At 42.3% G+C, this 25577-nt stretch overlaps 2 protein-coding genes across 2 annotated transcripts in view; both read right to left on the reverse strand.

Annotated features, from left to right (window-relative positions):
- Positions 1-4460: 4460 nt before the first annotated feature.
- Positions 4461-17165, reverse strand: LOC104572307 (solute carrier family 22 member 2). The gene is made up of 12 exons (XM_088532997.1): positions 16994-17165; positions 15507-16007; positions 13493-13596; positions 12360-12514; positions 9945-10113; positions 9210-9324; positions 8803-8906; positions 7819-8033; positions 7410-7518; positions 6477-6589; positions 5294-5393; positions 4461-4612 (listed from the first exon to the last, which is right to left on the reverse strand). The coding sequence occupies exons 2-12, from the start codon at positions 15924-15926 to the stop codon at positions 4546-4548; spliced, it is 1671 nt and encodes a 556-aa protein (XP_088389123.1). The 5' UTR covers positions 15927-16007; positions 16994-17165; the 3' UTR covers positions 4461-4545.
- A 1966-nt stretch (positions 17166-19131) lies between these two features.
- IGF2R (insulin like growth factor 2 receptor) overlaps positions 19132-25577 on the reverse strand; it is a 51864-nt gene continuing 45418 nt past the window's right edge. The window contains exons 43-48 of the mRNA XM_088533001.1: positions 24903-25049; positions 23443-23627; positions 22714-22900; positions 21469-21633; positions 20601-20670; positions 19132-20173 (exon numbers count right to left, since the gene is read on the reverse strand). Of these exons, the coding sequence (XP_088389127.1) occupies positions 19793-20173; positions 20601-20670; positions 21469-21633; positions 22714-22900; positions 23443-23627; positions 24903-25049 (1135 nt within the window). The 3' untranslated portion in view covers positions 19132-19792. The remainder of the gene's footprint in view (positions 20174-20600; positions 20671-21468; positions 21634-22713; positions 22901-23442; positions 23628-24902; positions 25050-25577) is intronic.

The raw sequence follows: 25577 nt of genomic DNA on the forward strand, positions 1-25577 counted from the left end.
AGGGTCCAGATCTGCAAGGCGTATAGTTGGGCACAGGCACCGCTGCTGCCCTTCTGCCCCTCCTGAGCTGGCTATCACAACTGCAAAGTAAAGCTGAGGACCAGACTAGTCAGTCATGCCTTCCTACCTAAAACTTCCCTGGCCCAGCCTAGCTGTGAACAGTTGCCAGCTGAGTTACAGAGTCACAAAACGGTTAAGGTTGGAAGGGAGTTACGCACCTTTGCGGCGTTTACAGGCTGATCCTCCTGCCCCTTACTCATCTGTGCAAGCAGAAGGACCACTGATACATTCAGAGACACTTATATCCAACAGGGACAAAGTTGGCTAAGGTACATTTTTAAATTTTGGAAAAGAACATTGTAGAAAAGTGGCCTGTGGTTTCAGCACTTCCTCTTTTTGACGCAATTTACATTCTCTGAAGCAGTTCCCACAGTAAGGGTATAACTTCATGGGCACCAAGGGATCTGCTCCCATTTATAGGAGCTGATACATAGTCAAAAGACGTTTGGCCTAGTAAAAACTTGAGTGCAGGGAAAAAAAGAGTTGGGCAAAAGAGAAGGAGGAGAAAAAAAATAAGAAAACAGGCAGCCAATTTGATCCCTCTGAAGCTACCCCCGTGACTAGCTCATTTTCCACCTCATCCCTGAAACACTGCACAGGTAGCTGGTAGCACAGTCTAGCCCTACCTTTGCTCTGGGGGTGATACCAGCTGCTTCTTGCTGGCACTCTGCTCTCCCATGCTTTGGACAGGGCTACGACTTTCTGTAACAGTTGTACTAGTGATGTGACTGCTCCCATTAAAAAAAAAAAATCAATACCCTGAAAACGTGGGCTGATATTGGGGAAAGATGATCCATTAAGAGATATCAATAGCTGATTTTGAGTAGGAGAAACATCTTGAGGCAGTGAACATAGAACTGAAGGCCACCAGAAGATAGCAAGAAGGAAGGTTGTGCTAAGATCAAGGAATGGTATTTGGAGGAAAAAATGTGGAAGGCACCCTGGGAATGTGAGAGCAAGGAGCATGTCGGGGGAAGGAGAATGGAGAGAAGTGCGTAACCAAGTCTCCCCAGGAGAGCAGGGCGAGTGATTGGTCCCAGCACTGCCTCCACAGGCAGACAGGCAGCCCGTCACAGCCAGGAGGTCCCTGGTGCTGACCCTGCAGGGCATTTTGCTCCTGCTGCTGGGGGGGAACCAAAGGCACAGGGGCAGGAGATGCTTGAAGGCCCCTGAAAAAGAAACTGGAAGTCAGGTGGGAGAGCCACCCAACTAAGAAGGTGGCAGTCGGTAATTCAAAAGTAGGAGAAAAAAAAGCTATTAGATTAAAAGACTAAAAGCAGGGAGGGGAGCAGAACAAGATGGAGATGACAGGATTAGGAGAAAAAGATGGAGCAGGAATGGGAGGAGAACAAACTGGAAATGGACCAGTTAAAAGAAGTCCCTGTAAGTCCAAAGGGGCAGTGGGGACACTAAATCCCCTCCAGGGGTAGCAGGGGTCCACAGAGCCCCGAGCCCCATCATTCCTCTGCTCCTGTACAGTCTGAGGCTCTGCAGGACTGGGTCTGGTCAGAAGGCAAGCTAACGTCATGCAGGCCTGAACATAGTTCATGTCTAGGAAAAGTTCAGGAGCCCATACATGCGAATACATGCCCAGGTGTTGATTCAGAAGTCACCTATCATGACAGGTTTTTGCATTAGGAAAGCATGGTATGATTTTCAGATGGGGATACAACTGCAAGAAAGCCAAAATATTATCCAGTTTACTTCTTTTGCTGTGCTTCCGTGAATCTTTCTATTTTCTTTTGAGCACATTCATACTTCTGGTGCCCCAAGAGCACTAATTTCACAGAGAAACACTTTCTTCATCTTGTTATGAGACTGAAAATCTCTGTGAGCTGCTCGCTCACTTTTCTGTAGTGAGCAGGAGGGCACACGGATTCCCAAGGCACTCCCTCCACATTACACATGATTTTGTATATAAGCAAGCATGTAGGTGGCACCAGTTTTCTGTCACCATTGACTTTACTCCCTTTAAAATCTTTGCCCCCACCCCTGCATTGCCAGTTGGTCTGTGGACCCCTGGGGTTGCACAGAGCAGGTGTCTTCAAGCAGCAAGCACCGCTGAAGCCCCTCTATTTCTCCTAATTTATTTATTTCTCTTGTAGAGAACTAAGCACAAAAAAAAAAAAAAAAAAAAAAAAAAACTTCCAAGACTAGGCTGGCTCTTCAGCTTTGACATCCTGTAATTTCACTGTAAGTAAACATGTGAATATTAGAAGAGCGGCAAAATGGAAAGGAAGGCAAAGAAGAGTTGAAGGCAGCGGAACCCCAAACCCTCAGGGGGCTGCATGCTGCTAGAAGAGAGGTAGGGATCAGTACTGGGAAGGGAACGTGCCATCACACATCCCAGATGGAAGGAAGCATGAACAATAACAGGACACTACCCTTTTCACCAAAGAAAATTCATGCTTGTGTTTGTGCTCAATTGTTTTCCTAATGCTGTGTTTTTGGCCTTTTGTACAGCGAAACTCCAAAATAGCTGTAAAGGGTAAGGACTGAAGGGGAAGATTAGCCACGAAGGATCTGGCTTTCTAAGCAGTTTTCCATCAATGGCATGCTGGAAAATCACTGCTGTAGGGCTTCGGCTGCTTGAAGGGTCCTCTCCATAACCCCTGGCAGCTTTGCATACACAATACTATCTGGGGCTTTGAGTAGGTCTCTTGACCAGGCCCAGTTCTGGGAAAAGATTTGATTTATTTATATAAAAAAATATATATACCGAATGTAGGGTGATGCAGTGCCATGCAGTACAAATAGGACTGGACCAAGCTGCATGTAGAATCTTAAACATTTTGATCACAGAGCAAAAGGGGAGTTGGAAGCCACAGAAGCTTTGTAAGATGCTATTTTCTGCCAATGTCCTGCCATGGGCGCATACACACAAAAACACATTGACATACTTTGCAGACACTCAACTTCAATGAGTCTCTGATATTTTGTAAAGCCTATGGTTGTGTTTAATGGAATAAAATTAGTAGCAGAGCCACAAACAATAACTATGCTGGCAGTTGTGCCTGGATGTTGGTGCTGACAACAACCACCATGGACAGAAACAGCACTTAGAAATTGTTGCCACAGCTGGACCACATCTGCAACTGGGCAGAAAACATGGACCTTTGCATCTCACAATTACAAAGCAAAGAGCCATGTTTTCCACAACCCAGTTACTAGAAGCTAGAAGGTACCCTGGAATCATAGAGAGAGCTTCATATTCCTTTAAAACACAATCCGTATGCTGAGATTATAATGGCTGGACTAGAGGCAAGGTCTTATTAAAAGGATGAGTCTTCATAGAAAGACAGTCTGCTATTCATTAAGCTGGACATAGCGCTGCTCAGGTGTTCCCCGGCTTGCCCAGAGCTGTCCCTGCCCCACAGCACTGGGGCTGCCAGCAGCAGGGGCTGCCACAGCACTGGGCTGGTCATGCCCCAGTGTTACCGTTTCAGTCCCAGGAGATGAACTTGGGCTGCTGCTGAGAAGGGCAGCTGGGAAAACACAATTTTCATCTAAGGCAGGATGTTAGGCAGCTCAATGTGCAGCCCAGATGAGCAGAGACCACAGTTTCCCTCCTCCTGCCCTGTGCCCAAGCCACAAACACACACTGAAATAGTGCTCTGCCCTGCACCAGCCTTATCCTAGCCCTCTAGCAAAACAAGATCTGGTCAGCTCCCTACCCACCTATAAACCCTGACACCTCCCATATATTTTAGTTGCTAGAATAGTTTTAGATTCCTATCAAATTCTGTGTGCTTCTGTATATGCACAAGGCTATAAAACTAGGGAAATTTAAGCAAACAGCAGCATGCACAGTGAGAGTGTAGGTGCTCTACCATGAAGGTAGCTCAAAGAAAACAAGAATAGCAAGTGGCTACACTCTAGCAAATGAATGGTCATTTATGGTTATTATGGTCTTATGAAGAACCGTGCATCTTTCTCCAACACATTCCTTTTCATGCCCTTGGTTTCCACATGCTCATCCCTGTGAGCCAGCTGAATGCCCCGTGTGAGCTCTTCCAGAGGCATAAGAAGATATGTGAACTCCATGACACTTGAGTGCAAGTAAAAAGTCTGTGAGAAGGTGTTGCATGCTGTAACAAACATGTGGGTGGGTTGTAGTGACCTCCATTCCACAAGAGAGGTAAATGTTATGCTACTCTTGCATAAAATTGAACAAAAAAGGACTTCATGGAGGCTTAAAAAGTTCTGGTGGGACAGATCCCACTATCCCAAAGTAAAGAGAAGCCCCTGTGTGTTCAGGCTCATATGGCTGGTATAAAAGAGTTTTCCAGTTCTAGACTATATTTATATTATAACGTGCAGACAAAAACTAAAATAAGTAGTAACAGGGACAACCTCATCAGAAAACTCCAAGCATTGTAAATAAAGGATAGTTGGCAAAAAAGGAAGAAGAGAGAATATTTATTTAAATTTGTTTTTCAGTACTACTGCTCTAAAGCATACTACCCAGCAAGAGGTCTGCATTCTTCAGTCATGTGCTGCTTCTGATGTTCGGACATGGAGATAGATTTGCTTCTCCTTTGGAGCTCCTTGCCTGCAAGAACAATATGACATGAGCAGTAAATCAGGAATGGATGCACCTATGAGCACCTAATTGCAAATCCATGACTTGTCTTGGTCTCTTCTCCAAAGAAAATGAGCAGTTGATCCTTAATGCCCTGAGGCTTGCTCTGGCTCTTCAGTAGTTACTGGTGATTTACATCATTTTAAGAGTAACCAGTATCAAGACTGCTCTTTTTCTGTTCGTTTAAAAGCACGAATTGTAAGAGGGTTGCAGCAGGTTTGAGATGCTAGTGCAGTTAGTGTGGGGAAGGAGCAGGCAGCCAGAGGTGAGGGGTGACAAGGCATCTCAGAATACGGAGATAAATGACCACCTCTGATCCCCTTTAAGTATTATGAAGGAAAAGCAGCTGAAATAAGAAATAGATGCACTTAAATTATCAATTATTTGACTTAGCTATAGCCTGAATATTTGTTAGAACTGATATGCAAAGGCAAAAGGCCATCATTTTATCCTACCACTTATAGCATGGCTTAGTCACAAGTCATTTCACTTTGAATGCCTGAAAAGTAGACTGACAGAACCATCAAAAAGTGCAGGGGAAATTTAAAAGTAATCACTTGGAGCAGTTGCTTGGTTGGGTTATCCTCCTTTTTCATCTTTTCTGTATGGCATAATATAAGCGATGAGTGAAAACTCATCACTCTGACTCACCTGTGCAAGTTTTCAACATCTTCAACCGTCTCAGGCAGAACTCTTCCTTTAGTTTCGGGCAGAAGCAAAACCAATCCACCCGCAATTAAACCAAGAACAGCTTCAAATCAAACAGATGCAAAGACTTTGTTAGCATACACTACTCTGCAGCATATACAACTTCTTTCTGATGACTTGCAAAATGGACCCATAAGTGGAGTTTTATCTTGTTCTTCAGACAACAAGAAAAAGTCTTCTGCAAATCAAGACTTTATATGCAAGACTGTCACCTTCTGGAAAAGGTCTGGCAGTCACGTAGAGATAGCAAAGTACAATTTGTTGGTTACACACAGAACAAGGGTCCCTCAGACTAGCAAGATAGGAGTAAAAAGAATCCATTTTTACCAGAATGTATGCCAGAAAATTGATTTGAATTTTCTGTTATGTGACAAGATCTAGAAGATATATTCACAGTATGTTAACTCCTATCAATGTAACTAACTCTCCACGGACAATTTCTGATACCCATTTAGCACATACTTTTCTGGTTTCTATAAATCTTAATTCTAGTATGTACCTTCATAAACGTGCCCTCAGTTAAAAATTGCATATTGTCATTCAAGACATTTTTCTGTAAGTATTGTACTGTGTTCTTATTTGAAGATTTAGAGAAGTTTTGCAGACCTTGATGTTCTAAAAGTTCAGGCAGCAAGAGAAACACTCATCTTGCATTTATTTACCAGGCTCCTTCCAAACACACAGAGAATAGCCCATTAATACATGGACTGTGGGAAAAGCTGAAGTATTGCAGCCACACTTGTGGTTTAGTGTATCATTAAATAAGAATTATGTCAAACTAGGTTTTTTGTTTGCTTGGTTTTTTTTTGTTGTTGTTCCAGGACTGAGACAATCTAACTCACAGAAGAGCAGTAATTCAGACTTAAATCAGTCACAAATATTAGTCTGACCAAAACGTAGGAATGTTTCTCAGATCTTTGGTGTTTGTCAAATCCATGTTCATCTCTAGCTCTCTTTAAAAACTCAAGGAGCAATATTAACAGCAAAAAAGACACAAATGCATAAATAAGTTCCAAGTTACTATCAACTGGAAGTTATGACTTCTCAGCACATTTCCTGCCTTCACAATTTGGGCCCCATTGCTGCCCTCGAGTAGCAGCCTGCGAGGAGGCAAGGTGGCACTTACTGAAGACGATCAGCGGCAGCTCCTGCCACACCTCCACCAGTCTGTAGACGATGAAGGGGGCGACAACCCCGCCAATGTCACACAAGGCAGAGCAGACCATTACGCCAAGGTTCCTGGTTCAACAACAAAGGGATTGTGTTAGTGGGAATGCCTACTGCAGGTGGAGAGGAACCAGCTCTGACCTCATACGGAGTTGCTCTGCAGAACGCATAAAACATCAAAGTAGTTAGAAAAGCCCTAATTTTCCTAGCTGGTGGGCTAATTCAGAAATTCAGACCTATGTAGCACAAGAATAAAAGTCTTAGCAAAGAAGAACAATAGAGTTTACCTGTATTTTCACATGAAAAAGTATGAGAAAATTCCCAAGATTAAAGAAAGATTCCACCCCAGAGATACTAAGTAGAATATCCAAACTGTCTTGTCCTGTATTCATCTTGGATAAGGAAATGAAAGGAAGAGCTTTGTAACTTCATATGTAGTGCAACTTCATATATAATCAGTTCCTTTCTAGAGAAGAAAGGAGGTGTGAGACTGATCTCATGAACACAAACACCTACCCTTCAGACAACAGCATATGACATAGTTATCTCTCACTGTGATCACTGGTAAAAAGTAGGAAATTTTGAAGAGTTGCCATCTCTAAAGCTTTAGATATCTACATCTCTCACACCTACTCCTGAGCAGGTTGCTCTGCAGTCAACATACAGGGAGTGGAGAAAACCCAACCTAAGATCACAGACTTGGGTGTCAATACTGCAGATTCACCACAACAGCACTGACTCTGGATAGATCCAACTAAAGGTTTTTTTGGTACAAAAGAGGCCCAAATGCAAATATACAGGAACTAAGATTCCTTATCCGCTTGGGTTGCCTCCATTTTTCCCTTGAATTCATTTCCAGGCCAAGGGGCTGGCTGGGAGAAGGTGTACCTACCTGATATATGTTGGATACAGCTCGGTGTTCACAAAGCAAACCATTTCAAAAGCCATCGTGATTCCCATTCGCCCAATGCAAGCGGTGATCACTTTTAGCCAGTGCAGGTCTGCAAGCAAGGCACATACAAAACATCTACATATTTCTCAGTGATTTAAAGGGAATCAGCTAATGAACTAATGCCATAATTCTTGACTCTTCTGCAGGAAATGCAAAGAGTTGGCATCATGTGAGTTGCAGTTTCGGGAAGTTCTCAAAGCAGCATGAAGGACCCAGATGCTTTTGGATTTTTTTTTTTTTAAACTACAAATTGACCTCATTTCACTTTGGCTATATGGGAAGATAGACTAGCCTTGCTGCTGAGAGGCAACATTAGGTGGGGAAACTACATCGGCCTCCGGTGACTCACCCTCTGGGATCAGGGCAGTAGCAAGGCAGGCGGCTCCAGCCACCAGATTTGATGCAGCCCATGGGTAGCGTCGCCCGATGCGGTCAATGGTGGCGATAATCATGAACGCAGCTGGGAACTCAACAAGAGCGGAATAGAGAAAATCCAGATACATGTTCCCACCAGCTAGTCCCATGTGCATGATGAGGCCCTGGTAGAGGATTGAGCTGGTGAACCTAGGCAGAGGAGAGCGTTACCGCTTCGTTATGCAGTTAGAGGGCTGAGCTCTGCTTCCTGCTGGAGAGTTCATAACGAGAGCAAACAAAAGGCACCAGAGGAACCAACTTCAGCCATAACATTTGCATGGAAACCCATGAGCCTGTGGTGTCAAGACCTGCACTTAGAATCACACTGCTGCAGGTGAAGACTGGTATAACTGAGCCTGCACTAGCGCGAGCTAGGCTAGAGCCCACAGCGTTTATGCCTGGAGTAGAGACTGGCATGTCTTACAGCACCAAAAGATTTCTGTGCTTCTGGAGTGCCCCCTGCTAGCTTGTTGAGAGACAGCACTTAAAAAAAAAAAAAAAAAAAAAAAAGTTCATTGATCAGTGTTCCTGCAGTGCCCAACTCTGATTTATCCGAAATATGGAAAGCCTCCAAGGAAGAAAAAAAGAAATTATAATTTTTTTTTTTTTATCCCCAATTAAACTTTTTTTTCCGGGGGGGGGGGGGGGGTTGAGGAAGAGGGCATGCAGAACAGATGTCTCAGTTTCACACATTTCAATAAAAACTATAGAATATAGCTTTTATAGAATAGAAAAAGCTATAGAAATAATGCCAACCAGAAGGATGCACACCCCAGGGTAATGGGTCAGCAGTTCCTTGAGACAAGATCAAATCCCTCTTCTACCAGAGGCCTTCTGTTTATTCAGAACCCAAAACAAAATTGAAAACAAGGCTAGAAATTTAAACTAAAAAAAAAAATACTGAAGGTTATATTTTTACCAGTTGTACATCAAAATGAAAGTATTTTTCCTCATCTGTGGTGTCCTAACAAGGTCAAAGAGGGAAGGGGTCTGTTTTCCACCATCTTCCTCAAATTTAATATCCTGCAGAAAAGCCAGAACAACATTCATTGGGGTGTAAGACTTGTACTGTTCCATATTTAAAAAAAAAAAAAAAAAAAGAAGGATTTCCTAACTTATGTAGGGGAATTTTTTAATTATTTTTATTTATTTATTTTTGCTTAGCCAGTTTTAACACAATTGTTCTTTCTTAACATCCTTGTCACTATGACAGGGATTACTACCTTGCTGACTAAAGGGAAGAAACAGTAAGTTTCTGTTGGAGCAAATTGAAAGGAGGAGTAACTCTGAGGCTTGCTTACATCTGTAAGCAAATTCCAAGCTCACCTCAAGATAGGAAGGCATCTTCTTCCGATTTTTTTTGGCCATGTCACTAATAATTTTCATAGCTTTGTCATTTTTCCCTTGAGATATCAGCCACCTGGGAGACTCCGGGAGGCACCTACAATGCAAACAGGGGGATGCTGTTATACCAAAAGTTAATGCTCATGGAGTATTCCTATGTACGGAAGCTCTAAGGACAGCATAGACAGTTTTGAGCTCATGAGAAGATGAGCTCATTAAAGATATATCTGAAAGGTCTTTGAGTGACAACAATGTCATAATTTGTTCAGGCAGCTCATCAGAAAAACTAACTCCTCTTAGGGAACCAGTTTTAGATACAATATCACAGACCAAGAAAAACTATTCACAGAAACTGATTTCAGTTATTTCTATCCTCTTGATCCAGCTAAAAAATCTTGTATCCAAAGCATTCAAAAGCTGAAAAATATTGATGATAAAGATAAGCAAGAACCTAAAATAAAGGTAAATTCATGCACCTCCTTTTTGTTGGATCAGAGACCTGAAGGCTTTTCTTGAAAGAATGTGTAAATAACTCACAGCTATGCCACTTTTCAACAGTGTTTCAGTAGCCGTCTTTTCCACATAGACACCACTCTAGCATTACTCTTTGCATTAACTGGCATAAGCATCTAAAAGGTAGTGCAAAATTTCTCAAACTCCAGGGACCAAAAAGGTTTTTTTTGGTCTTGCATGAAGACACAATGAAAACATGTTTACCAGTAGTAGAGCAGGAAGAAGAAGCATGGCAGAGTAACCGTGAGCTGCAGCCATCTCCAGTGAGGAATTGCATAAGCAACAACATCAAACACAAGGAGTCCAACCGAGAAGGCCGCCTGATAGAGAATCCCCACTGTTCTCCTGTATCTCGGCCCAACAACTTCTGTGACTAAAAATGTATAGAAACAGATACTTCAGTGATGACAGCTCTGTGCAGGAGTTTCTCTGCAGGGCCTATGGAAAATGAATGTTACATTAATGCCCTGAAAAAAAGCTTCTTATAAATTCCAGGCTTGGCATAAAATCTCAGAAGAGAAGGAAGCAAAAAGAGCATTTTGGTTGTAGGTGGATCTAAGGCATTAAATTCATCTGCCATTGAATAAGTTAAATACTCCCTCAAGACACAGATCTAACGTGCTACCGTACATAACACATCCAACCTGAAAACAAAGCAGATTTTTAGGTGCGCCCTTTCATCCTTCATCTCACTCCCAGTATACAGAAAATATTTGTATTGAAAAATGGGACTTAGAGCTTCCCAAGCAGGATGATTTCATGACAAATTGGCTGTTTGCAAACATCACATCATAGGCTAGGCCTTGAAGATTAAGTGTTATTGGTGCAGAACTAAGAAATAGTAATTATTTTGTCATGCAAGCATAGCCACATGTGAAATTCTGTATTTGGCTGTGTCTCACTTCAAGAAGGGCAACAGTAGAAAAGAACAAAATGCAATTATTTAGCAATTCAGGGAGCTGCTTTGTTTTAGAATCACAGATTAGTTCATGTTGTTTGGGTAAATATTGAGTAGAAACAATTGACATCTTTGGCTCAGAAAGATTCTGAGCTAAAAACAGCTGAGAGACAGGTAAGTGTCTAAGAGAACATGGTTAGAGTTGGCTCAGTCCTTATATCCTTTCCCAGGCATTTAGTATTGACTAGCTGGAGGATCCAGCTACAATTGGATACAATTTTAAATTGGCTTTGGGTCCAATTCAATGTGACCTCTCATGAGCTGATTTCAAGGAGAATCCCGAAGTAACAAAGTGCATTTGAAGAAGAAATGGTAGGACAAATCATTATCCTGAAATGAGTTTTATGCTATAAAAATGGTGTGAAGTTCTCCAGAAGTGGTGATGAAAGTTTCATCAGTGCCAGAAAGAGATTTAAGAAGCTAAATAAGTACCTGGAGCAGTCACAGGAAGGAACCACCCCATCTTAGCAGAGAATGGCCTAGTTGTGGGCTTGATGTTTTTATTAGGTTTTATCACAAACATCTGGATCATTGCATTAGCAAGATGTTGGTGCTAATGGAATTAACAATAGTTTAAAGTGCTCCTATTCAGGTTTCTACCACTACCACAATTAACTGAATGGGATGTTGTAGGCCACTTGCTCAGTGCTATTTGGTAGGGCCACCTACCCTTTAACCCAGCTAACCCTGAATTTGAAATGCATTATTTGAAATTCTTTATTTGCTGCTCTGTTGATGACTTGTTCATTTATTGCTAAAAGCTTGAGTTTTGCAAGACAGAAGTCCCTGGTGGCTCTGCCAAACCCTGGAACTTGGGAACAAGCACTAAGCTGGCCCCCAACTCTGCCCTGGCACAGCAGAGCACTGCTCATCAGCTACAAAACAAATCCTAGCATGCGGCTGTACTGGTGCGATGGTCCCTTGGGACGGGTGCATGGCAGTGGCAGGACAGCTCAGCTGGCAGTGGTGGTGACCAGCGTGGGCATTTCTGCCTGTGCCTGGCTCATAGCTGAGCTCTGAGGCCAGCTGTGAGCAGCACAGTGCAGGGAGAAGCACCGTGACAGCCAGGCTCTACCCGCTGCTTTGAGTGAAGGCCAAGCCGGGGCTTTCAACGGAGCGCACAACACCAGTATGCTCAAACAGTTCGTCTTTGCCTCAACAAGAACATACTATTCTGCAGTTATTTTTAGCCTGTAAAGCCTCGGTTTGCTTTTTATTGCTCTTTAAAGCACCAAAATGCCTTCGTTTTCCCCCATTCTCCACCTGTTTCTCTAAGGGCCTCCTTTGCCATCTTCTCAGCTGTGACTCGTTTGGCAAGTCAGCACTGGGCAGCTGCAGGCTTCACCAGGGGCTGCCTCCTTCCCAGCTATCACCCAACAGCTGGGAGAGGGGCTCAGCTCTGGCAAGGGCAGAGCATGGGGAACAGCCAGCCCTCAGGCAGCAGCCTCAATTTCCCATTGCTTGTCTCAACTTTGAAGGCCACTGTACTTTGGGAAAAACGAGTGTTTAAAAAAAAAAGGTGAGTCAAAGAAAACTATTCCTCAAGATCAGCTTGTCTATATGATTTTAAAAAACTGTAAGGGTTATTCATTTCGCTGTTTTTATTCAGTTTTTTGTTCCTTGTCTTCTCTAGGCAATACAGGGAAAAGGCCTGAACTCACCCACGATGTAGCCCGCAGTCCAGCAGCCCTTGCTGACCAGTCCTTGCAGGAAACGGAAGATCAATATCCACAGGTAGGTGGGCACAAAGACCAGGAGAAGGCCACAAATAGTATTTGCGAATACGGTAGTTAAGATGCAAAATTTACGGCCAAACCTGGATCGGGAGATAACACACAGAAGCCAAAGTGCCAATAAGGAAGATACAGATGTGTTAAGTGATCAAGACAGCTGTGCTCTCTTGTGGGGGTGGGGGAAACAACCCACTTTGCAATGCAAGGCATAGACATATGCCAACTCTTATTGCTAGCCCATTTCACACTCACTTGAGATCCTTGAAAAATTACTATGGCAACAGCCTGCAGTTCCAGAAGGGCTTTCAAGGTTGTTTGAAGGAAGCAAAAATTTCCTTGGCAATTGAATAGGCCAATATTTACACATATTTGTAGCTTTATCTCCAAATGCCAGAGTAGGCATGTTATTCTTTTGTTATTTAGTACACGGCAGCAAAAAAAAAAAAAAAAAAAAAAGAGTAGAGATTAATATTATGGTGGTGATATACCTGTGTGGACCAGGGATGACAGATTTATATACAAGAAACTTGATCCTGAAAAATATTTTATGCATGGATCCAGCCTTGAGTGGGCTGGACTTCACAACTAAAGAACGGGACCTATAATACTAACAGTCTTTAGATAGGAGAGAAACAAGAGAAAAAAGGGGTCTTCTAATATTAGCATTTATTTATTTTTGAAATAAACTGCCTGGCCAAGTTTGAGTGTTTTCTCACAGACCACGTGCTTGCTGTGTGGCAAGCCAGCAGAATAGCTCGCGAATCCTCCAAGGGAAGACTTCATCTGCTGCACATACAGTCCTAACACACCTTGCAGAAAATGCGACTTGCAGAGCAGGAAAGATTGGCAGTTTACATAAACTATCGGGTATGACTTGTTCACTCAAGAACGAGAGGTAGAGCAGTCATTTCTAATACCATGAGTTAATACCTAGGTGATTTTCCTTATTTTGCAGAGAGCAGAGATAGCAGTTGCACAACTTTTCTCTGCCTTTACTGAAGCTTTAGCTGCTGAACACTGATAAAGGAGGTCAGGTGGTTTTACCATCATGCTACACGTACCTGTCTGCTATGTAGCCAATGTTTACAGAGCCGATAAAAAACCCAGCGTTCACACACGACTGAAAGATATCCAACTTCCAGGAATCCTCACACACCAGGTTAAACTGAAGGAGCAACCACAGATAAAAGCAAAACAGTGAAATTGGGAACTAGTTCACACTTGCAAAGTCTCCCTAGCTTCAGTTTAAACATGTTCCTGCGTTGACACCCATTTTATTAATATCTAGGAATGCCATTGATAGAATTGTCCAACATTAAAAATAAGATCAAGCCTTTGAGCAGTTCTCTCATATCCCATCTTTACTACTGGAAACAACATAACAAAGTCAGCGCTTGCCAAGATTTGCACTGCACTTTATTCGTTGTTCAATTTCTGTTAATCAGATTGGGCTTTCTAAACTTTCCTCTTTTTGCGTGTGTGCTTTTACTGGTAGTTAATGTTTGTAAATAGTTCTAGCTGCCCCGTCTCCTCGTATGCCGTGGCAGCACCTGAAGAGTGCTCTGGATTGAGTGTGCCGTATTCCTGGAGGCGTTCCAGCTATGCCCCATTTGCCGTGCTCTCCGTGAAGCACCAGTAGTGCCTCACTGAGGGAGTAGAGAATGAGTCACGGAGAGGGTTTTGGAAGCAGGGAAAAGTATCCTATAGTCTGACTTGTCCAGAGATGAGGCATCTCGCAGCCGTGGCCAAACTTTACCAAAGATATTTGCCATCTGCCCTTAGTCCTCATGTCTTGCTTGAGAAAATAAGTGAAAGTTTGAAAAAACATCCTCAAGGGGGCAAGAATCCCTTTCTGTCCCACTGGTAAGCTGGGTTTATTCAAAACTATGCATCTTTGATCCATGTAAAAACAACATCCATCCTGTAAGGATACTATTTCATGTGTAAATTTTTCCTTTGAGCAAAGTTTGCTCTGTGCTCTCCTTTGCCCTGCTCCCTTGTCAGAGCAAGGGACAACACACAGGAGTGTGACGGCCCCTGCAAAAACAGCCACAGCCCTTCACAAGACCCTGGGAAAAGCTTGTGTGCACAGTTGTGGCTATTGCAGACACCTCAAGAGAGCCCCAGTCAAGCCTCCTGGACCACGGCATTTGCTCAAGTTTGTGCAGGGAAAGGTGGCCAGTACAGGGAAGGCATTCATTAAAGATTGCCTGAAAACTGGGTTGTTTATTTCTTCACCTCAATGTCACATAGTCCATATTTTATGGGAAGAAATGCACATACAGTACCCACCTGCTTCCATTGACTTTTTTTCCTCATGTCCTTTTATAACTTTTTATTAAGTCTCAAACTTAAAAAATGAGGTCCTGCAATCACCAGACTCTTGAATTCAACAGCTCTTACATTTGTTTTATCAAGTTCTATTAAATTTCCAGAGGTGCCAGAAATCAGTTTTTCTTCTCACTAAGTTCATGATGAAATCATTCATAATCTAAAAGTACTTAAAATCCTGAGACATTTCAAATTATGAACTATTTTAGTTACTCTAAAAACACATCCAAATAAAGAAAAAAAAGTAAAACAAGCAAACAACAGTCCTTGGCTTTTCTGCAATTTATTCCCAGTACAAGCTGCTTAACTGCAGGAAGGTTATCTTTAGGAGCCAGCCTGCCCCCAAGTTGGCCGGGTTTGTTTGGTGAGTTGATGTCTAGCACGGGGGGAATGTTTACACACCTCCACCAATAGGGACTAGAGCTTTATTCAGACCTGGGCTTTATCTACGTAGCAATTTATTTGCTGAAATGCTTTTGGCTCCATAGCTGAAGGTGGGAGCTGCGTGCGTGCTGAACAAGGCAGGACGCCAGTGGAGATGTTTTAGGTGGATGTGGCAGCAAGAGGCAATCCCCCACCTCCAGGTGAGCATGCAGGTGTCTATTGTATATTTTGGATACATATGGCAGTAATATATCTTTATGTATTGCATGTAAGAGTACCCGAGCAGACGCGTGCTCTTCCAGGTGCCTCCCGACCCGCGAGCTCCTCACGCCGCGAGGGCGGCAGGAGGAGGGCGCTTACCTCAGTGACGAGCGAGGAGCCCTGCGTGTCGTAGACCCAGCCGTGGCGGCAGCCGGCGAGGGGCAGCGCGCTGGCGTTGTGGGGCGCCGCGAGGGCGCCCAGCGGGTCGGTGCAGGCCAGGCCCGTGGCGTTCCAGTCGACGTCGTAGCGGCGGCAGCGGCTGGCGAAGGAGGCGCCGCCGCGCTGGCCCCACTCGGGCACCGTGTAGCGCAGCTCCTCGTCGCGGCTCCAGCCGCAGCTGCGGCTCAGCTCGGCCACGCCGGGGCTGAAGCAGCGGTGCTCGGGGATGAAGCCCAGGAACACGATGCCCACGTACACCGGCGTGAAGGCGGCCGAGAGCAAGCACAGCACGAGGAAGGTCTGCTTTTGGAACCTGTCGAACTCGCCAACGCTTTCCAGGATATCATCCAGGGTCGGCATTTTTGCATCGCACCCTTTCCAAAAAAATAAAAACTTACCTAGGTCCTCTCCAAGCACTGGTATATTTAGTTGGCAGCAAAGCTATTTAAGTAACAAAGACATTTGACCAAAAGTCAAGACTAGCTCCATAAATTATTAAGCTACATGTTGCAAGCTTTATTTTTTAGGTTTCATTTGAAAGCAAACCTTAATTGACCCAAGGAGAATTTGCATTTAACCCCTCATCCGGAAGCCTCTCTTTCTTTTCTCCAAAAGAGCAGCTAACAGCCAAAATACTGTTTCTTATTAGCGAAATACACTCTTTGGGCACAAGAAGCATTTGGACAAGTGTAGACAGAAAATTCTGTCAATGAGTGAAAAGTTTAGCATAGCAATTTCTGGGCAAATCTTGTCCATACATGGATATAACATATTAACTTTTTTTTTTTTTTTTTTAAAAAAAAAAAAAAAAAGGATTCTCAAATACACTGGAAAGTAGAGGTTTTCCTACACTGAACCTTAGTACAGGGGAGAAACATCTGTCCTGCAAACTCATGTGCTGACCCTCTTACCCCTTCACTCTCCACACATCCCCATTTCCAAAGAAACTCTCCTCCTCCAACTACAGCAGGGAGCATATTTTATCTGACCATACTTTTGTTAAAAAAAAGTGATAAAAAACATTAAAAATAGTAAGATTACGCACTGGAAATAGCTTTAGGAAGCCAAGATATACAATAATTAAGACAGAGACAACTATTGCTTACTGCAGACCTGGAAGACTTCAGGCAAACTTTTTTCTCCCGGTGCTCAAAAATTAAGAATCAAGAATTGCATCAGGTTTCATTAGTGTCTCATACTGTCTATGGATGGATATCAGCTATTCCAACACCTTTGCTGACAACAGCAGCTTTCCTAAGAAGGAAAGGCATGAATGAAGATAACCTTTTAGAGATAGAAGAGAACAAAAAACGGTTTAGAAAGTAATGTGCCCAGATTAAGCAACTACACACAGATTAAAGTACTACTCCCATGCACTCTAAAAACCAAACAAGTTTACAAAACAGTTTTGAAGCAAAAATACAAACCAGAGCCAGTTCTTCACCCAGTTTAATATGTCACCGAAAACTCTGTTCAACTGCAGTGTAATTATGACCTACCAGCCAGCTGTAAAAACTGCTTCGAGACCAGCACTCCATGAGCATTCTTCGCATTGGACAGACCTACCACCTCCTCAAACAAACCACCCCTCTCCAAAACACTAGTAAAGCAGAGTAGCAAGAACAACAGTTGCTTATGCAACTATTTAAAGTTGCATTACCCTGCACTAAGCTCATAACCTCCCTGGAACCACCACTGTGATGCCCTGGACTCTTGCCCTCCTGGGCCACAGGAGGTCCACGCAGAGCAGCAGGGCCAGCACAGCACCAGCCACATGCATTGCCCACCCCTGCTTCTGCCCCAGGCAGGAGGCATGTTTGCAAGCAGCTAAAGCCAGGAAAGATGAAAAATAAGTCAGAGCCTGCATGGAAAGCAAATATTTAAAGCCATTAGACTGTTTAAAGGAACAAAAAAGAAAGAAAAAAAAAAGTTTTGCACCAACTTTTTTTCCCCCCTCTAAGCAGTTTTGCTTAATCTGTTTTCAATTGTGTGCACAAGTTCAAATTAAAAGGTTAGACTGGTATTTTCCCCAAGTTCCCACTACTCTCTACCAGACAGGAGAAAGATAACACTTCATTTCCCCAGGACCAGTGCTGAGCACTGCCCCATGCTAGTGTCTTGCAGCCTTCCACCTCTTAAGGAGCTGACTGGCCAGCTGGCAGTCTTGGCACCCAGCCCAGAATCCATCAAGAAGCCACTGAAGTCTTCCCTTGCTGTCATGGGTTCCTTTAATTTGTATGTATTGGTCCCCAGTCCCCATTATCCTTGGTTAAATACAGGGAGGAGAAAATGTTACAAGTATTGCACTGGAAAAAAGTTTCCTGAAGCAATTTAGGCACTCAGCTCTGCACAAGACATGCTTTAGTCAACATATCTACACCTGCTTCGATGAAAAGTGGACAGCAGTTCCAAAACTAGACATTTACGTTACTGTTGTCACCTGCCTATTAGAAACATGTCCTTGATATTCCTCAGATAGAACAAGTCTATGCTACCTGGAATGTTTATCTAAGCCTCACTACACAGTCACAATGAACTTATCATTTGGTATTAAATCTTGGTATACAGCATGTCATTTCATGCCTGATCCATAAACCACTTCAAGATGCAAGTCTTGCAAGACCTGGAGCATAAGCAATGTTCTTCAGTACCCATTTTGAAAGATGTTTAAACAAAATTGATGGTAATTAAAAACCTACTGTCAGGCCTTTCATTCCCCCAAATTAACCTAATGCAAACTGTGAAAAGGCAGTCAATTTAAATGCGATTTTAAGATGCAGCTTTGGCCAAACAGTTTTAAGGTTTCACTTTTAACAGTGCAAAGGCACTACTGGATCTCTGTGATCAAACAGTTCTCATTTTGAGCACTGCAATGAGGATATTGGCTATGGTGGCAGCAGAGGAAATTACCAAGTTGATGAACAGTTCTAAATACTAGTAAAAGAAAGATTCCAGACTTGAGATGTGGGGTTTGGAATACCCACTTCGTCTTTTATTGAAATTGCTGAATACTTTATATTACACTATTTTGATTCAAAATGGAGTTTTTATAAAAAGAAACCATTGTTGAAATTGAATAAGCCAACCAAAAGGAACAATGAAGAGTTTCAAAAAATTCTGACCAGCATATGTACTTGTACAATTCTTTGAAACCATATCATTGTCTGTAAGGTGATTCCAGAAAGACCTGGAGAGAAGCAAGACTGCCAGAGGAAAACTAACCTCCATTCATCACCAGTAACTTTTCCAGCCAATGACTGTGGCCAGGGCTTCAGCATATGCAATATAAGTTATGTTATCAAAAAACATGGGACCAAAATTTTTTCTCGCAATTTGTACTGGATAGATGTTGTGTAAATTAAGGCTCCTCTAGTTGTTGGGCTTTTCTTGGTGATGACAAACTGGGCAGTGTAGGCTGCTTGCCAGGAATTCTGCCTCTCTGGTCTTGAAACTCTAGGTCTCTGTGCATAAAGTCTAGTCCAGCCATAATTTAGTGAAAAAAATCTTTGGGTGCTTATCAGCTGCTTAGGCAAATACTGAGAAGTCAGTCATATAACCAGTACCAAAAATATCATGCAAAGAACAGCAATCATTTCAGGCTAAAGCTATACAGAGTTGTACCTTTCAGTCAATACCTTTGAAACAATGATCTGTTTAAATTAGAATGGATATTCAAATTTACAGGATAAGTTAGACCAGTTCTAAAATTTACATCAAATCATCCCAACTCACAAAAGTTATATTTTTTCTTGTCACACAATGGGTGAACCCATAGAATAATACCCTGCCGGCAGGAAGAATAAACCTGAGTAGTGAGGATCAATAAATACAAGGAGTTAAAATGCTAGTAGTCAGATAATTTGAATCTCAGGAGCCATGGGCTTCATTTGGATTTAATCCTGTTCTTTGAAAGGTTCTTCTTTTAAACGAGCATTCAATGTCTATGCTAAGGCTTAAAAAAAAAAAAAAAAAAAAAACCCTGTCCTGGCTACAGAGTCAACATAACTCAGCCAACTGGATGTTAAAAATCCAGTCATTATTGAACAGATCATTGTAAACCACCAAGACATCTTTCTTCATCCCTTTTCAATGGTTTCTTGTTAAAGGCAAAAATTCAAAAAAAAAAAAAAAAAAAAAAAAATTCAGGCTGAAGTCCTTGTATTTGGTTGGAAGTGTTGTCCCATTATATAATCTCTCTATATTTGTTTAGGCACAAGACGGGGGTATTAAACATTCAACAAGTCCTCATCACTATCATCGTGAAATGATACTGTGTTTGTAGAGTTCTGTGCCTGTTGGCCTGGCTTGGCATTTGCTTTCCTATCCTTTCCCCCATTCAGTAAGTCAAGGCTTGGCATCTTCTTTCGTGGATGCTTGCTCCTGTCCAGTCCTCTTCCTGGCTGAATCTTTACATCTGGAATTGTTAACACTTCATCCTCACTGTCCAGGTCATCAACACGGAGAGATGTAAAGGCTTCGGACGTAACAGACTTAGTAGTAATGTGACCATTTTCCTGCCCTCCTTTTGCTGTTCTTTGATTCGGCGCTGTGATTTCCTCCATAAGCCACTCTGTTTCATGCTCATTAGCTTCTTCTTCACTGTTTATCTGAAAGAAAAAAAAAATGCAAGAGTAGACTGCATACAGTGCTGTAGGCTGCCTATTATGGATCTTTCCAGTTAGCAAACCCATCTCACACAAGGTCTGTATGGATGTATTCGATCATGGGACAGTAACAGCATACTCTTGCGGTATATTATTATTACTATTACAGCTATTCTGTGCCGTCTGAACATCATCTGCCTTCTCCTGAAAACCTTTATACACCTTATTAGGCAACTCATGGGCCAATTTCCAGCATTTCTTCTTATATCTTCTTCTGCCTTTTCATTATGTAGTTTTAGACATCTCAACCAGCCATGCAGCTCTCCTGAAGCCACACAGTTTAATATCCAGGTACTGAAGGAACTGGGAAGTTTTTAAGGTTTGGCAACCTCTCATGAAGCACAAGCCTTCAATTTCATCACTATATTACCTTTGTGTATTTGTAGGAAACACCTGAAGTTCTTCTGCAACAATTGGTTATCTTGTTTATTACAGTTTCCCTGAAAACAGGAAAAAAAAAAGGGGGGGGGGGGGGCAGGGGAGAAACACAGCATTAGAAAGATTGTATCCAGCTTTGTAGCCCTTATCTTTTATCACTGGAGTTTTGTCATCAAAGCATTTTACCAAGCAAGCTGCATGCTATCATGTTTGATTCAGAACCACACTAATAAGCAAAAGATGGTCCATAATAGTGCATATCATCTTGCTTACTACAGCTTCAGCCTGACTCTTCTGATACTTAAAGCCTTTGGAAAAAAGCAACCTTGTCTGGAAAGCAGAGAAGTGTTGTTTGCATGTGTTCTGTGTCGCTGTTGTATGATTGCAGCTTGACCCAAACTTACAGAGTGGTTGAGGTTGGAAGGGACCTCTAGAGATCATCTAGTCCAACCTCCCTGCTCCAGCAGGGACACCTGGAGCACGTGGCACAGGGCGGCATCCAGGCGGGTTTTGAAGATCTCCAGAGAAGGAGACTCCACAGCCTCTCTGGGCAGCCTGTTCCAGGGCTCTGTCACCCTCACAGCAAAGTTCTCCTCTAGGCATTAAATATTAATCACCACATTATAATTACCACCCTTTAGCTAGTAGTCTACAGCAGAGATCAGTCCAAGTCAACTGGACTTTGCATGACCCTTCAGATAGCAAAGGAAAAGTTTGAGAACAAAGCAGTAGCTATTTGACCCTTAATGCTGTCAGCTGTAAAACAAAAACTTCTGTCTCTAAAGTTCACTAATTCTCTTTTGATAAGGAAAACAAGTCCTACAAAAATCTTTAATAAAAGCCTCCCAATTACTACTTACCTCCTCTCCTTTTTGTAGAACAGCAAGATTATTAAGCAGGCAGTGAGAACAACCAGAAGGACACTAAGCACAGCACCAACAGCTTGACTTCTCCTTGAAAGGCCTTTATGTATTTGGGCTTCCTGATCAGATTGGCCCTCATGGCTTCCTGGAATATTTGTTGATCTAATGACACAAATTATGAAAAAAGAGGAAAAATAAGATCTGTGGACCAATTGCATTAGATATGACTGGAAACAGTGGCTTCAAAGGAACTAACATGCCAGACCATCCTGTCAGTCCTATTCAGTAGCTGTAAAGAATAGAATTCAGTAGGATTTTTTTGTTCTCAGTAAGATGGCTCAAAGAGAAATTAGATATGTTTTGTGCTGCATTCTGGCGTGCTCTCAAACAGCACACACAGATTCCAGCCAAGACTAGAGTTATGATCAGACACTACAACTTGCATAGCAGCAGCTTTCCATACAAAGCTGTTTTAGAACAAAATCTGCACCAGAACAAGTTGTGGAAGCTACAGTAATTACTTACCTTTCAACAGACTGCAAGCAGCACACAGATCAAACTCCTTCAATATCTAATCCCCTGTTTAACCAAAAATGAACATATCCTTCCTGGGTTTTGAGGTTGGCTAGCAACAAGACAGTGAACAGCCCTAGGATTAACCATTCCTACACACGGGCAACTCTTTGCAGAGAGGCTGCCCATGTCCCGAATGCAGTTAAAGACTCCAGTTAAGGACCCAGGTACAGTGTTTTTGGGGGGATTTTTAAACCACAGTCTCTACACCTTTTCTGACCTGTGGAATAGAATAATCAATTAATTGCAGAAATGATGAGTATTTCTGTAAAAATCTATATTGTTGTTCACTCAAAAAAGTAAACAACAGAGTGAACAACAATATAGGCAGAGAGAACAAAAATATTTGCCTGAATATTGGCTGTTTTCTCAGTCACAGTAGGTTTTACTGATTAGACAGACAAATATTAAACTCTATCATCTCTCTCCATAATTTCCAGTGCAAACAAAATTTCAGGCCCAGATCAGTTTGACTGCTAATAAATGAATGCCAAGTATTAAATTGGTGTCCATGCACATAATGTTTAATCTACCCATTCATCTGCTCCTTTTGCTAAATTCTGTTTGCCTTTTCCTCTATTTATCACAATGGTTGTGAAAGAATAAAAGCTGCCCTTTAGTTGACAAATACTGACAAAAGTCACTATCAGAAAAAGGTTAATTACTCACATTAATGGACACACAGCAGATGTGTACCAGGTAAATAAATACTGACAATCTGCTGTCTCATGAAGGAATTCAGGGATGCCTTCTTTTGCTCGTGGAGTGCAGTGGAAGAAAATAGTTGAAGAAACAAACTTTGACTTATCTTTACCACATCTAGAGTCTGAAGAAAATATGACATCCAAATCATCATCTACAAAGAGAAGAAGATGTTGCAGTTAAGTACTTCCTTGAGGACAGTTCATCAACATTAGAGTGGAAAGAAAATTAACTACTATTCTCTGCATTCTTGCATGTATTTGTTGTGCAATAGCAACTTAGTAATGTCTAAAGTTTCTGTAGATGACCCTACCTGTATGGTACCATGCTACATAGAGGTATGTGACTGGTCCCCATTAGTTACTATAGAACAATAGACTATGCTCTTTAGCAGAAAAACTAAAGAGGTAAAAGAGTGCTGCTTATGGAACACGAGCACAAGCACAGAGGAAAAACTGGAGAGCAAGGCAACTTGGTCTCCTCTTTATTCCTATCAGAGAATTAATAAGTATTAACCCAAATCTGCTTCTAGAGACACTTCTGCAACTGAACTTGTATAACAAGAAAACCTAAATCCTGAAACACAGATTCTACGTACTTTTGCAGAAATTGATTACTGTAGGTATTAAAAAAAATAATAATAAAAATCATGACACCATGCATCTGGAGAATCGAACAAAACCAGTCAGTACTTACCTTCAACATAATATTTAGCTTTCCTGGAAGAACCAATTTTCCGAAAGCGACGTTCGTTAGTTTTAACTTGGCAGATGTTTGCTCCAGCGCACTCCAGGAAGCTTGAATTGCTTATACCAGAAAGTTGAATTTCATATACATATTTGTCACCATTTGTTCTTATGTCACCAGAAGCCGTGTACAACCTGTGGGGACAAGGGGCAGGCCCATCCTGAAGTTTTAACTCAGAGTTAGGTTATTCCCAAGAGGTAAAGCTGGCAACAAAGGTAACAGTTACTGCTAGCTGATTCCAGACAAGTCAGCAAATGATTCAAGATCCGAAAGAGCAGCAAGACAGAGACTTCCACTCTGAATACTTACAGGTGAGAATTATCTAGCATTAAATTTTCCTAAACTGCACAGAAAGCAAGCATTTCTAGCTATACTGCCCTCGGTAGGTGCATGCTTAACCACATGCAGAGGATTAAAACAACTAGGAACACAAGCACAGTTCAGCAGCTTTCACATACCTCACATATGGACCATAAAAATCACTGCCGAGCTGTGATAAATATCACAGCATAGTTTTTGCTGACTGCTAACAAGCAGTTTCTCTAATAGGACAAGGTCTACCACAAGGGTTTCCTAGAGATTAGGAGCTATTTGTTCTAACCTCCTACTCAAAGGCTGAGCTCGCTCAAATATAGTTTGTTTTTCCATCAAACATTACACCCAGTTTCTCATTTTGTCCTGATCTCATCTCCGCCATCCAAACCTGCTTGGTTCCTCTCCATGTTTATAGCATTAAAGGCAAAACATGTTTCCACAGCAAGTCTACTCACAACATTTCTGCTTACTTAACCGATCCCACATTCATTCCTCCCATAGCAATGGGGCGCGGGAGATTTTCCCTCCGTAAAATATTAGTTTTAAATAGAGCAAAATTCTCTGCAACAGAATTGTGTGCAACATGTTATGCAGAGTGTTAACTGTTGGTCCTTCCGCGCCCCTGCAGTCATGCACACTTAAACATTTCTTCCGAGCTATCCTTCCTCTCTTTTGAGGCTTTTTTGGAGCCTCCACATGGATCTGCTGGGCAGGAAGGAAGAAGCTACACAAAAGGCCAATGAGCAGTGTAGGTGCAAATGAGGGTCTTTGGTACTGAACTGATCTCTATGCACTCTGAAGAGAGCAGTGACCCACTCAGCCTCCACCACTGAGAGTTCTGCCATCAAGACAGCGTGCTCGCAGGTTTGGACTGACTCACGTACCCCTGACAGGCCCAGGGCTTTCAATTCCAGCAGCAAGCTGTACAACCTTCACCAAGCCCTTAAGCCCAACATAGGTACAAGTCTGACAGGAAATTCAGTGGGATTTCCACAGGACAACAAGGGGTGGTTAAGGCAACTTAAAGCAGTCACACCAAGGATTCTTTTCCCACAGTAGAATTCTATTCTAAGGTTTTCATTTATTTTACTTACTTGTAATAAACATCCCCCAAAGAAAAGTTCTTCCCGGTTACAGGATGAATAACTGTTCCATTCACTACCTCCACCTCCTGCGGCGTAACAGCACAAGCAGCACGTGTGTCCCAAGTGATGTAGTAAACGCAGTTTTCTTCATCAATCCTGCCAAGCAAACAGACATAGCACATTGGTCTGGGAAATGGTAACAGTCTCCTGTTTAAGCATTTTCAGTGAGCAAGCTGAGTAGTTAACACACTAAAAGAGGCTGCTGACAGAAGAGCTGCACTGATCTTTTCTACAAGTCTAACACCTTAAACCAACTTGGCCCAACAATCTTGAACACAAGCCAGGAACAAGCTCCTCACTTAGACTTCCAGAAGTCAGTCCAGAGGATTTTATCTAAATATTTAAATATCTAAATGTTTTAGCTAACAACCTAGCAGGCTGTTCTTGACAGATTAATGCTTTGTACTTTTACATAGCCAGGATGAGAAACATGACCTAGTTAAAGTCTGCAGCACTGTTCTTTGACATTTGCAGAGCCTTGCGTGCAGTTTCACCAATTCTGCAAGCAATATGCAGTTCACCAAAGCAAAACTAAAGAAAAGCCAACAGCTTGGAATGGTTTAGGAAGGAAGCAGGGTTTTGCTGCATTAGTTGAACTGCTTATGGATAGCAAGTTTACACAAA

Source organism: Tinamus guttatus, unplaced genomic scaffold (assembly GCF_059628265.1).
Source record: "Tinamus guttatus ecotype Peru unplaced genomic scaffold, ASM5962826v1 Tinamus_guttatus_pri_ptg000473l, whole genome shotgun sequence".
Lineage (NCBI taxonomy): Eukaryota > Metazoa > Chordata > Aves > Tinamiformes > Tinamidae > Tinamus > Tinamus guttatus.